Consider the following 15,165-nt stretch of genomic DNA (forward strand, 5'->3'; position numbering starts at 1 on the left):
AATGGATTAAAGACTTAAGTATAAGACCTGAAACTGTAAAATTACTAAGGGAAAATATAGGTGAAATACTTCAGCATTTAGGTCTAGGCACAGTATTTATGAACATGAGCCCAAAAGCACAAGCAACAAAAGAAAAAATAAACAAATGGGACTATGTCAAACTAAAAAGTTTCTGCACAGCAAAGGAAACAATCAACAGAGTGAAATGACACCCTACAGAATGGGAGAAAATTTTTGCTAACTATGCATCTGAAAAGAGATTAATATCCAGAATAACATAGAACTCAAACAATTATACAGAAAAAAGCAAAAGACCCAAATAAAAAATGGGCAAAGGAGCTAAATAGAGATTTTTCAAAGGAATACATACAAATGGCCAACAGATATATGAAAAAATGCTCAACATCACTAGTCATCAGTGAAATGCAAATTAAAACTACATTAAGATACCACCTCACTCCTGTTAGACTGGCTATAATCAAAAAGATGGTGAATAACAAATGCTGACAAGGGTGTGGAGAGAAGGGAACACTCCTATACTGTTGGTGGTACTGTAAATTAGTACAACCACTATGGAAAACAGCATGGAGGTTTCTCAAACAGCTACTGATAGATCTTCCATATGATCCAGCAATCCCTCTTCTGGGCATATACCCCTCATGTGAAAGGGATACCTGCACTTCCATGTTCATCACAGCTCTGTTTACAATAGCCAAGACATGGAACCAAACTAAATGTCCATCGATGTATCATTGGATAAGGAAATTGTGGTATACCATGGAATACTACTCTGCCATAAAAATGAATGAAATACTCCCATTTGCAACAACATGAATGAACCTGGAGAAATTTATGTTGAGTGAAATAAGCAAAATACAGAGGGATAAATACCACATGTGCTCACTCATATGTGGGAGCTAAGAGAGAAAGGAAGGAAGGAAAGAAAAACCACAGTAGTGCAGCAGTCTTAAAGAGGGAGGGAGTATTCCTAGGGCTGCAAAGTGTAGTGGGGGGTAGCAGGGGAGGGAGAGGGTGGTTGGGTGACAATAGGGCTGGGACATGAGGTATGAAAGCAATTTCTGGTAATTTGTATCTCATGAGTATTCATAATAATAAAAAAATAAAAAATTTTTAAAAAGACCACAGGAGGTAGTAGTTATAAAAGAAGATAAAACTGGGGCTTCTGGTCAAGATGGTGGAATAGACTGTTGCCAACAGCACTCTCTCCCACAAATCAATCAATTTACAACTACTAAAAAGCAATGACAGCCAAGCTGGGGCCGCTAGAGCTCAGGGGAAGAGGAGGAGAGACCTACAGAGTGCATGAAGCCAGGAGAAGCCACGATGGGAGAAACAAAAAACCGCTCCAACAATTTGGGTCCCCCACCACACCCAGACTGGAGCTGCTGAGCACATGGAGCAGGAGCTGACAAAAGCTGCAGCTGTGTCCTTCAGATGAACTTGGTTGGACACGGCAGGGGAGAAGAGGGCTTTGGTGGCCCTCAGGCCAGCAAGACCGCTAACAGGGTTCCCAGGGACCCACAAACGAGTGAGGAGCCAGAACAACTGAAAGAAAGGAGCCACTCAGAGGCCAGTGAGTCATTGCAAGGGACCGGTGCATGGCCCACACCATGGGAAGTGTTTGGAGTGTGGGCAATTGGGGAGACAGGTCCACGAGGAGAACACTGGGGCACAGCAAGGACAGCTGATCTGCCCGCCAGTCAGCACAGGACCACACAGTGGAGACTGGTCAGGAATATAGAACTGTAGGGGGTGTAGTTTGCTGAAAAGTCTCAGGCCCAGACCAGAGTTTCCACACAACCCAGGTGCACAAGATCTCATGAGAGATGGAAGTACCTATACAGTCAACCATTAAAACCTGAGCTGCACAAAAAGCCTTCCCCAGGGAATTGGCAGCAAAGGAACAATTTAACTCAACCACAGGGCTCAAGTGCTGGTTCCCACAGGAAGTTCTCCCATTTTGGAAGTAAGCAAAGGACAACAAATTAGTTCCAGTGCAGATTTAAGTGGTGGGAACAGCAAATAATGCAACACAGACCTGGAAGAAAAAACAAAATACCCACAAACCAGAGACAAAGTTTGGTATTAACTAGTAGAGGTCTCACATCACCAACGAACACTTATAAAACCAAGAAAGACTGGAATTCCCTTGGGCTACCAAGCCAGGGAGGAGGCAGGGCTGGGGTCCTCAGTCATGCCCTGCGACACCCACAACCAACCCAGCAATGACCACTGAGCCACCACAGGGAGTGCCCCGGGCTCCTGAGCTGGGGCAGTGGGGGTACAAGTGCTTCAGCCACACACCCATGACATCTGCACCCAGCCCAGCATTGACCAAGACACTAGTGGAAGCCCCCTGGTCTCCCCTGCAGGAATGAGGGGGATGCCACGGCCCCACCCCTCCTCTTTCCTCCTTCTCCTATCTTATTTCCTTCCCCCTTCCCATCTCCCCCTCCCCACCAACTGCTCTGCAGTATCATAGAACATAAAAGAATAATATTAATAAATACAATTAAAAGTAAAAGATAAAACCAATTCTAGTTGTACCACAGCAAATAGAGGCTCCTTATTCGAATATATTATATCATTAAATGTCATTTTCTTTTAAAGACAAATTTCTGTTCCTAGTTTTACTTCTTAAGGACATAGGACACTGCCATTTGGAGCTTCTAATCACCATGTGATAACTCATGGCATTACTTTGAGATAAACTAGTTCCAGCCAAATGCAAAGAACCTGACTTCTTACTTAGTGAGTCTAGTTTACCTCATATAAAAAAAATAGTACTATTAACAAACCTGGAAACGACTAGATCTGTCAATTATTGACATGGCTATGATATCAGGTAAATGACTTAACCTTTCCGATCTATTGTAAATTATAGCAAACAACAGTTCTTACCTCATTCTTTTTATTAAATTTCATAATATATGTAAAGCATTTAATGCAATGTCTGAGATAGCGAACACTTTGATTTCTCATCTATGAGATGGAATAAAATGCCAACCAGTCTAGTGTGAAGAAGAAATAAGATAACAAATGTGAAGCACATAGCCAATAGTAAAACCATAAATGTTAGCTGAATGTATTTGTCACTTTGAGTGTCTGGTCCAGGAGATACCCTCAACATAGAATTAAAAGGGAGTGGGGGCAGGAGGTCAGTTCAAAATTTACCTGATTATTCCCTCATCACCTTTTAATTCTTTGTCCCTTCAAAGACCACAAGGATTTCAGATAGGCTAATATTACATCAAGCTCTCCTAGGTTTTTTTGTTGTATTGTCTTTTTTTTTTTTCTTTTATAGTAGTTATGAGAAACGTAACACTTGCTACTGACAAAATTCTCAAGTGGTAAAATAAGGTACAAATTGAAAAGTAAAGGATCTTCCCCATAAACACCCAAGTCTCACTCATAGTTTCTTATATATTCTTTTAAAATTTTATATATTTCTTGAATCATCTTTATTAACATGCTATTAGAAATGTTTCTCAGGAGGTATCTTCCTACATAACAAACATGTAAGCCCTCTTTGTGTATTTCTTTAATATCTGCTCTGTTCAGGCAGCTAATGCAGTATCAACAGAAATAAATCCACAAGCATCTCATGAGCACCTACTGGAAGCTCAGCACCAACCCAAACCCTGGGGAGGAGGATAGTGAGATGGTAAATTCTGGAAAGTAATCCAGTAGCAGACATAGGGCAATATGAATCAAGAACCTTAGAAACATTCACTTTTTCGACTTTGTAATTATTAGACTTTTAATGAGACTAATGACAGTATATATTCTCAAAGATAATTGATAAAAGGTGTCAATAACTTTAAAAACAGCTGAACTCTTTGACCAGCATTTCTCATTTAAGGCATTTCTCCTATAGAAATAATGCATGTAAATACTTATCTAAAAAAAATTTCATCACTGCATTATTAATAATGGAGAGAATTTGACTATCACCTAGTCAATAATAAGGATATTTTTAAATAAAGGATAGTATATCCTTAGTGTGAAAAGTATGTGGCCATTTCAAAAATTTTTCAAAGAATCTTTTACATAGATAAAATGTTAATGAAAAAGATATTAAGTAGACAAAGGCAGGAAACAAAACAGCATGTATGCTTTATTTTGTACAGTTTTATTTAAAAGACATGCATATATGAGGGTCCTCAAAAAGTTTATGGACAGATTCATATTATGTATATATGCATATATTTATTTGTATGTATATGTGTGTGCACGTGTGTGTGCATAGTCATATGGGTGTGTCCAATGATCTACCTAAAAGATAAGGAGCCATTAATGTGTGGTGGAATTACAGACCATTTTTTAAAATGTTTTTCTTTATATATTCTGTAGAGTCGTAGGAATATATAAAGATGATTAGCAGGTTCCTATCCTTAAAAAATGTTAAAAGCCCAGCAGAGAAGATACAATTAACATATGATATCATACAAATATAAAACAGAATATGAGACTGCTGTCTCAGTCTCTGTTCTTTTATGTATTTTCTTTTGGGAAACTACCTTCCCCTGATCAACGTGGATGTGATTCCAGAGAGATAACACCATGAGGTGAACTTGCAACTTCCTGGGCTCAGTGCATGACTGGGGTCCTTGATCCAGGTCAGCTATAACCCAGCATCTCTCTTCCTTAGGCCACAGAATGAGAGTCAGTCTGGGTCCCTTTTTTGCGTTGTTGGAAAAGAGAAGCTTTTTGTATAAATGTGAAGCTCAAACTTCTCCCATTTACCAAGGAAATAATAACACCTGAGAATGAAGCCAACGTGGAAAAGAACCAAGTTGAACGTGGAGAAAGAAAGACAAGGACAAAGTCTTTTTAAAAAATGATTTTTGCCCCCTAGATCCAGCCATGCTTGAAAACATGTGTATTCCTGGACTTTTCTCTCTTGTGAGCCAACAAATTTTCTTCTTACCTTCACTTCGTGAGGCAATTCATTTCATATTTTCTTGAATCAATTGGATCTGTGTTTTGTCTTTCAACTCATAGAGTCTTTACTGATACATATAACATCTTTCAAGGGCATAGTACAAGATGCTGCATCGGGGGAGGTCACTTCCAGCCTGAATGACTGTGAAATGCTTCTCAGAGAAGAGCCGTCTGAGCTGGGCCTTGGAGGAGCATGAGAGAGAAACGTAAGGACCAGAACTGAGCTGGGAGTTATGGAGGTACAATAGTAAGGTGTTTGGTAAGATGTTTTCACTGAAGTAGAGATTTGAGTTGGGAGGCAGAAAGTGATGGGGTGGGGCCAAAATTTTGATTACCAGGCTAATGGGTTTAGAAATTATCCTAAAAGCAATGAAAGATCCATTAAAGTTTTAAACAAGGGCGTGGCCCATTGAAAATGATTCTCCCAGGAAAATAACTTAGACGGAGAGTCATATCTAATAAGAATGTAAAACGGGGCCTTTCTCCCCAGCCCCCTCCTCACCCTTCTAGTCCTTCTGTGATCACTTCCCAGGGAAATTCACTAGCTGGTCTCCTGGCCTTCAGGCTTCTATAGTGATTCATCCTCCACACTTTTTTTTTTTAGACGGGCCTTTTAAAAATATGTGTAACTGTGTCACTTCAAGAGCCAGAATGTTTCTTAATGTACATTCTACAACATGGATGAATCTCAAAATAATTATGTTGTTTGAAAGAAACCAAACCCCTCCCCCCCAAAATAAATGATGTCTGATTCCATTTATAAAATATTCTAGAAAAATGACAGAAAGCAGATCAGGAGACAGGGCTGAGGAGGAGGGGTGGGGGTATGGTTACAAGGGATGGCTTGCTTCACAAGTGTGAACGTATGTCAAAACTCACCAAAGTGTACACTTCAAATATGTGCAGTTTAGTGTATGTCAAATTACTGTACAGTCACTCCTCAATATAACTTATATCTCCATTAAGCTGTTTTTTAAAAGTGACCATGTGTTACAGCCTTAAAGCAGTAAGGAAAAAAGTCCTATACAATCAAAAATTAATTTTTAAAACATTCAAGTTATTTTCTTAAATTTTCTATAGTGATAATTCTCTAAAACACCCTTATTATTTTTTGATCCCACTTCTAGGTCCCCTCAGCTGCTCTCACACCTCTTTATTCTAAATTCACTGAAAATGTCACCTTCTACCACCAGACTAAACACATACATTCTCTATTTTTCTGAAGAATATTAAATCTAGTTCCAGTTCCCAAATTAGGCTTTTGTGGTGCTGTCCCTTTGCCTTTTATGGTTTGAGAACCTCAGGGGACCAGGGGACATGAAATGATGGAAGACACCCCATCTGCATTCTGTGGGGTCGTCCCTACTACTGTTAATCATTCGGCTTCACAAAACTATTTTTTGGCAGTTAACATCCATTGGTTCTTCTACTGTGCCAGGCATTACACTAAACACATTTTCTTACTTCTCATAACAACCCCATAAGAAAGGTATTTAATAACCCAGTTTTCCATTCACCTGCTGTGTGACTTAGGGCTAGTTACTTAGTTTTCTCTTGTAAAGCAACATAGCAAAATTAGGCTGTTCTTCCAACTCTGATGTTTGATTTTTTTTTCTTTCTTTACTATATACAAAAATACCCCAAAATGGGATTATAAAATGGAGAATGAAGAATTCCATCTTATAAATTGGGCTCATTTTTATGGACTGGCCCTATGTGAACATTTATTGGTCTAAAGCAATTTTACTACTTGTTTAACATACTCAAAGCAAATTGGGACAACAAGGAATTCTCTGAATATGTATACACATTCACAGTTCTTAGAGACTCTCTGGTTCCTGGAAGAGTCCAAGAGTTTGGTTTCTGAGCACATAGAAAGAGTCTGAGGCTTGGCAGAGTTTTTCCTGCATCTGGCAGAGCCCTAGCCAGGACATGGTATATCACAGGCAATGATATACCAAGGGCAGTCTACCCTGGCAGAAAGAATTTTTTTATTCTATGAGAAAGGATGATTTTTATCACTGGCCTTGACAAAACCAATTTTAAGCAATGGTCTTCAACCATATATGCTGCCCCATGTATGTTTTCCACAGTCTATTTCATGACTTCTGGCTCAGCATGGCAAACTTCCCCAATGCATCCAAGACCACAGTGCCAAGTAGCAGTTGTCTCAAGGGATTCATCACAGAAAACAGACACTCATACACTGCCACTAAGCATGCAAGATGAAACAACCACTACGGAAACAACCACTATGCACATTTAACAAAACTGCATATGTGTTCACCTTAACCCAGCAATTTCCCATTTAGAAATTTACCCTGAAGACATATGTCCAAGATATCCACACAATGAATATCATGGACATTAAATATCTTAAAAAAATATAGGTGCTAAAGTTTGTAAGAGTGAAGTGTCATAATGTCAGCAACTAACTCTCAAATGAATCAGCAAAAAAATAAATGGGTGGATGGTTGGCTGGATTGATATAGATAAATGGATGGAGAGGGAAGGGTGTGGATAGATAGAAATAGATGATAAGATAGATGATGGACAGATGACAGATGCAAAGTGAAATAAATAAAGCAAATGTGGTAAAATTTTGACAATTTGTGAATCTAGATGTTGGGTATATAAATATTCATTTCCCTATTCTTGCAACATTTCTGTATGTTTAAAATTTTAAAAAATAAAAGTTGGGGAAAAGTGAAACAAATCACTCTGTTCCTAAATGACTGTGAACTATGGATTTCAAAAACTCTCTGGGAATAAAAAGAATTCATTTCTCTTTAATACCAAGAGGTACCGTGATCACTGATCAATGAAGATTTCATTCCGATCATCCACAAGTCTTTTTTAAATTTAATTCTTTTACGCAGATAGCTTTTATGATTTGTTTCATAAAAATGTTAATTTTGCCATTCTTCATTCCCATAAATGGTAAGTTGTTTTGGTATGATAGTTGCAAGTTGAAAATTAGGTTAGAAAAAAGACTAGCATTCAAAATAGCCAGTGGATGTACTTTAACATGTATTTTCAAAGATTCTACAACCTCCCCTCTTCACATGCCATCTGAATCACCATAGTTGATGTCTATCTTCACACACAAATGCCTGTCTAGATTTTTCCTGCAGAACAGCTTACTCTGGCCAGTCAAATTTTGCTTCTTCATTGTGAAACACACACACACACACACACACACACACAGAGACAGACAGACAGACACACACACACACACACACACACACACACACACATTCCTATCCATGGGCTTAGAGGAAGTGCCATCAAGATCTTGAGAAGTACAATGCTGTTTTTCCATTCATCTGAAGAGACATTGCTCTGTGAAAGGTTTACAAAAAGAAAGAAGAAATAAGAGGGATAAGGGGAAAGAGGGAAGAGGGAGAAGAAAAGGATAAGGAGGGGTAGAATAGGACAGAAAAAAGATCAAGACATCAATTATGCCGAAAGGGTCTGCTTTGATAAACCATCATGTCACAATCATGTTTACCCACAAACCTGACCCCATGCATCCGTAGTGGGTATGCAGAAACAGTGTGTAAATACCTCTAAATGTGGCCTCTGCATCCTAGAGACCAGAGGATATTACCCAAGGCTCATCAATCCCCAGACCACAGGCCGAGGGCCTCCTGAAACCACAAGGTAAACCTACAGCATCTCCCAAAATTGAGGTGAGGTTATACTGGATTTTCCTGAGCAGAAGGCAAAACTGCTGTGAAGTTTTAAAGTAAAACCACAAAAACCAGTCATGTAAAGACCCTTGAATATTTACCTTCCTTGAATATTAGACAGACTTTAGAAGAAAAATTTTAAAAAGTTATCTCCATCTCCACCACTTTTAAGTTTTCTAACCCCTGATGACATTTAACCTCTGTCAGTCTGATTTTTCCTATATGAGAAACAGAGCTAATAACACTATTTACCTAAATCACTATTGAGAATTAAGTAAAAGGTGGTAAGTAAATATGAAGGGAGAATGACAGATGCTTGACAAATGTCTCCTCTCTTTACTCTTTCCCACTGCATACTGTGGGCCTGAGAGGTCGCTGGCAAATCTAAAACTAGGTCCCATCCCTCTGGTCATTCCTGCATGCAATATTTAGATATTTAACAAATATTCAGTGAGGACCTAATCCTATGCCAGACTCTACAGCGAAGGTGATGAACAAAACAGGCAGAAATTCCTGCCCTCCTGAATGCCCTCTTTCCTCTAGTCCTCCTCATCTCTTCTTTGACTGATCAAGCACACAGTCTTGGGTGTTTGTGGGAATAAGTCTTCATTTCTCCTTTCTCCCTGTGAGATAAGGCAGCAGCAGAGACCTCAAAAGTACATGATTGTGTTGAGTCTATGAGAAAAGTGGCCATGCTATTCCACTCGAGCTCTGCCTGTGTCAGGGCCAGCACCACCAACCGCAGGCTGACAGAGACCAGCTAAAGCAGTCCTTCCTGAATGTCTGCCCTGAGACAATGAGACGCTTTTAAGCCAAGGTACCAGTAGCTAATTGGAGTGTTTTTCAAACAAACTTTGTTAAAGTGATAAAGCACTGCTTCGGAACAGTTGCCCTGGTTAAAAATGGGTGTGAAGTTTATACAGGTGCTCATACACACAGAGGCAGGGTGTGCCCCAAGTTAAATGAGAGGATTGACCAGTTGTAATAATAGCTACCTAAAATCACATGCACTTGTATAATGTCACACTTCATGGAGCTCAAAGCACTTTTTAAACAGATGGGTAGATAGAACAGAAGAATTGAATTTCTTTATACTCAGTCCAATATTTTACATGGTTCTGTAGCTAAGAAGAATAGTTATATTGTTCTGTCTAACACAACGGATTCAGTTGCAATAGTTCCCATGAAGAACATGGAGAATCTTGCACTCAGTTCAATTATCATAATGACAAGAGGTTTCTGCATTAAAACCGTTCTACCACCTCCATTATCTCTTTTGAGCCTCAACACAACCCTCTAAAGATAGGCAGGATGTGTATCATACCCAGTTGAACAGAAGAGGAAACTAGGGTTCAGAGAGGACAAGTGCTTTACATAAAGATGCACAGCTTTTAAAAAGGAATGTTGAGTGAAATAAGCAAAGCACACAGAGGGATAAATATCACATGTGCTCACTCATATGTGGGAACTAAGAGAGAAAGGAAGGAAGGAAAGACCACAGTAGTCACTGGTCTTGCAGAGGGAGGGAACATTCCTAGAGCTACAAAGCGGAGTGGGGGGGACCGGGGGATGGGGAGGGAGGTTGGGGGATAATCGCGTGGGGACTCAGGGTACAAAAGCAATTTCTGGTAATGGGTAAGCCCCCACTATGAATCTGGCTCTCACATCATGGGTATGAGGTGTAACGAGTAGCTTTGTATCTCATGAATATTCATAATTTTAAAAAATAATAAATAAATAAGGAAATAGCGTTAAAAAAGGAAGGAAAAGTTTGCTGACACTAAGACCAGAGCATTTTGCTGTTGTGCTGTCTATCTTCAAAGAAGATCTTTCTCCATTAGTTACAGAGTTTGAATTCTCAGGACTTAAAAGTGGCATAGACTGGCATCTGAGTCTATTATAGAATTTCTTTTTAAATTACTTTCATTTTTACCTAAAAAAGCAATGCTCTGCTTTTGAAGGCATTACTATAGGATTGTGCACATGCTTGATATTTTCGTGTGGTTTATGTCATTGCACAGCTGGAGAATGTTCACTTATTGATTTCTTATTGATTTAAAACGGGACAAGGAGCTTGGAGAACACCCATTCGAAGGTTCTGAAAACCAAGCCCTTGTCAGTGGGAGGAGGGACCAGCCTGCTCCTTTAAGGTGTGATGTGTGCTTTGACACCCTTCTCCCTACTTCATTCACTGAACTGACACGTTTTTCTCTTTTTCTTGTCCATTGACTGCCTATCTTTCCATTTCCTTTAGGAACACCGAATTCTTGTAAAAATGCAGCACCCGGCAATCACAAGCACACATCAAATATTTGCTGCTGTTGGATAATGTGCTCATTCACAGATAAAAGAATAATACCAGTAGCTACCATCTATAGAAAACTTCTAGGCGTTATGTTAAGCATTCTACATGCATTAACACATTTAATCTTCACAAAAGAAAATCTATGCAATTAGTATTATTAGCTTCATCCCTATTTTAGAAATGTGGAAACTGAGGTACAGGGAGGTTAAGGCGCTTATCCAAGTTCACAGCACTAGAAACAGCAGTCCTGGATTTCCTGGATTTTGAACCTGGAAATCTAGCTCTCTACAATGAAACCAAATGCTTAAGATGCGGGTGGGGGAAGGGTTGTGGGGTGCATTTTGTTTACTTGTTGTATCGGTTTTCAGCAGTTCACTATACAAAGAAAAGCATTTGGTTCATGTCTCATCTCTGGGTTATCTAGCATGGCAACCAGATAATAATAAGTTCTTGGTAAATCTTTTATAAATTATGTAAAGGGAAGAAAGTCTTTGATGGCAGGAAAAATTTCTTTAAGGCCTCTGATGAGTTTCAGGCTGAGAGTTAGGGGTACCAGGATTCTGAAGGTTAAACTGGTCTAGCCAAGGAATACTGCTTTGAGTTTCTTACATCATAGAATACACATATTTGAGTCATAGTAACCCCTGTTCCGATGTCCTACTTAGTGATGATGTCAAAAAAAATCCAATTGTTTTTAAGATGGTGGAAAGGCCTGGGGCACAATGCCAGCCCACAAAAGCCACTCAGTACAGTCTCAATAGATAGATTTGCAAATAAACGGCTTAATGATTCACCCTCTACTGGTGAAAGATGACAGCATTCCAAAAAACTCATTGTGGGATGGACATCTCAGAAACTCGTCCTTTAAAAACACTTTGCTTTAAACACATCTTTTTGTAATTGTAGCAATTTTGAGCATTACATCCGAGGTGAGATACTTCGTTAATTTTTTTGAAAGAAGAGTTAGAATATTATGAGGAAGACAGGGTGATTGCTGAGGATGCACCAGCTCTCTGAGCTGCTGGAACATACCTTTTCAAGTCCGGGAAAAATTTGAACAAAGCCAACATAGGAAGGTACTTCAAAAAGTTCACGAAAAATAGAATTAAAGATAATACAAATCTCCCCATGACATTTTAAAAGTAACCTTGTATACCTGTGTACAGACTGACTTGCATACAATATGAAAATGAGTGTTTATTGGGAGCTAAGTGTACTGAGGGATTCTGCTAGGAAAACCCCCATTACCAATGCTTTCTGAGTCTTCCAAACATTTTGCACATGAAAGGGGAGACAAAGCTGTCCTGGCCATGCTCAAATATGAGGATGAGAAAGTTTTAGCTATGACTGACTCCTACCACAAACACACAGACACACATATGTACACACACCCCTCCAACCACTGTATCTGCGTGGTGTGTGTCTTAGTTCATTTTTGTGCTGCTATAACAGAATACCTGAGACTGAGTAATTTATAATGAAAAGAAATTTGTTGGCTCACAGTTCTGGAGGGCGAGAAGTCCAATATCAAAGTGCCAGCATCTGGCAAGGGCCTCCTTGTTGTGTCATCACATGACAGAAAACGAGAGGACAAGATAGAGGGCAAGAGAAGGTTGAACTTATAGGAATACCAATCCCACCCAGGAACATGGATCCATCCTTCATCACCTAATCGCCTTTTAAATGCCTCACCTTTTAATACTGTTACAATGGCAATAAAATTTCAACATGAGTTTTGAAGGGGACAAGCATTCAAACCATAGCAGTGTGATATGGTAAAACAACATTACCTCAAGCTTATATAAAGTTCCAGGCAACTCCCCTGGACAAGCTCCTGCCTGACCAGTCCCCACCAAGCTTCCAACCAGATTGCTGTCCTCAAACCCCACTTATACTGAAATTCTGGATTTGTCCTGAATTGACCTATAAACACTAAATGTATGTATGTTAGATTTATGAAATTCCCATTCAGAAATCATGGAAACTACTGAGTGTTTTTGTTAATACCATGACACATGTTAATTTAATGTAATCCTAAGAATTGCGCTTATTCTCTCCTTCTCCAGATGGGAAAATAAAGCTCAAAGAGATAAGGAAATTTGCCTGATGTTCTATAGCTAATAAATGGTAGAGGTGAAATATGACCCCAGGCCCATCTAGCTTCAAAATCCACGCTTTTTCTTTCTTTCTTTTGTATCCTATTTTTTTAAAAGAAATGCCTCTTTAAGTTATAAAAGGAACATACTAATTTGTAGAAACTTGTGAAGTACAACAAAAAATAAGGAAGAAAATAACCCTAAATAACACTATAATCCAAAGAAAACTTGTGCCTACCATTTTGGCATATTTCCTTCCAATCACAAACCATTCAGTAAACATAATTTATTGACTAATTTTTATTTTGTTCCTAAGCATGAGCCCATGCGACTAAAAATTCTGTAAAAACTTCTTTTTTAGTATCTATATAATATTTAATATGTACATAATTAATACAGCCTACTTCCTTATTGCTAAACATTTAGATCATTTCTGATTTTTAACAATTATAAATAATACTGGAATAAATTCCTTTGTACATAAATCTGGGACTGAAATTTTAATGATTTAGTTAGGATAGAGTCCCAAATATGAGAATGTGTTTTTTCTATCATTTCTCTCTACTTAAAATTAAGACTCTTCCCCACTACCACTACCTGGTAGTGGGGAAGAGTCACTGCCTCCAAATCTCTTCTTCTGCCTTGTTTCTAAACCACCGAGTCGTGTTGTTATCATAAACGTGTAAACCATAGGTGTGGGAAATAGAATGAAAAGAGCTTGGGATTTGGAATCAGAAATCTCTAAATTCATGCATCAGTTCACATCTCCTTCACAGGGTGCTTCTAGAATGTTACCCTCCTGAGGCCTTCAGACCTTCTTTTGTCACCTGAAATATGGGTCACTAATAGCACCTCTCTCAAAGGATTGATGTGAGGATTAAATCAGATGAAACACATGACAAAGGCTTTGTCATCCGTCATGTGTTCTGGCAAACGTCAGGTGCTATTACCTTTAGGCATGCTGACAGATTTAGACAGCTTTCAAAAGAAAATGAAAAGAGAGAAAACTGGTTTACATTGATTTGCTTATGTGGTAAAATCAAACCCAAAGCTTTAAAAAAAAAAAAAAAAAAAAGTTTTAAAGAACTTGAAAGCCCTTAGGAGAAATAACAGCTGTCAAAAGAACACTTCCCAAGTCTACCAAGCATTTGTGTCTTCTTGGAAATTTTGAAAGTTTTTGCTCATATGCTAACAAATCTCCATTCACAGCATGCCAAAGAGCTAGCGAACCTAATTCATCTTGATGCCGTGCAGGAAAATCACCTGAACAGAGCCTGGTTCCTCCTCCCTTGGGGCGGGCCACAGCAGTTGGCCAGACTGCGATTGGTCCAGGCTCTTTACCGGAGGGGCATTTAATGATGAAGGAGGATGCTGCTAAGAGGCCAGCCAGCAGGGACAGAGGAAGGGAAGAGAGAAATGTGGTCTAGCCTCCAGCAGGGCAGCAAAGACTCGGGACAGACAAGGAAGGGAGTGGCAGGGAAGGCATTCACTGTCAGGTTCATAAGGAGACAACTAGGCTAAAAAGACATTTTCTGTGTCGACATCATACTGCAATGGAATGAAAAACCATAGCAGTCACTTTAGGGCCCAATCAGAGGCAAGGATTAGAAATTTCAGAAGTCAACCCAGAAATCCTAGGGATTCAATGACGATGAAGTTTGAAGAAAAGCATGAGGACAATGGGAGCCTTGTAGGATGGAGTCAGCCATACCCGGGTGAGAAGCATCACGCAAATGGGAAACCAGTAGCAAATGGGAAGGCTGAGGTCTGTGTAAAGCCGGAGACAAATGGGAAACATGACGTGCACAGGAAAAGCCTCAACATGTACACCTGGCAGGAGATCCAGAGACACAATCAGGAGGCTGACCAGTGGCTGGTAATCAACCGCAAGGTTTACGATGTTACCAGCTGGGCCGACAGACATCCAGGTGGGCGCCGGGTCCTCAACCACTATGCTGGGGAAGATGCCACGGTAAGGAAACCCTCCCTCACTCACTCTCTCTCTCTCTCTTCCCCAGCTACTGTGTGGCTGAGTTCTTGGCTCTCTTCCCAAAAGCATTCAAGTACGTGTTCAGGCTCCACATGATTGCTCGTCTCCTCCCAAACC

The 15,165-nt window shown here is 39.5% G+C and overlaps 1 protein-coding gene across 1 annotated transcript in view; it reads left to right on the forward strand.

The window, feature by feature from the left end:
• Nucleotides 1–14,709: 14,709 nt before the first annotated feature.
• Nucleotides 14,710–15,165, forward strand: part of LOC134376598 (fatty acid desaturase 2-like protein FADS2B) — a 33,813-nt gene continuing 33,357 nt past the window's right edge. The window contains exon 1 of the mRNA XM_063095087.1: nucleotides 14,710–15,030. Within this exon, the coding sequence (XP_062951157.1) occupies nucleotides 14,710–15,030 (321 nt within the window). The remainder of the gene's footprint in view (nucleotides 15,031–15,165) is intronic.

Source organism: Cynocephalus volans, chromosome 4, assembly GCF_027409185.1.
Source record: "Cynocephalus volans isolate mCynVol1 chromosome 4, mCynVol1.pri, whole genome shotgun sequence".
NCBI lineage: Eukaryota > Metazoa > Chordata > Mammalia > Dermoptera > Cynocephalidae > Cynocephalus > Cynocephalus volans.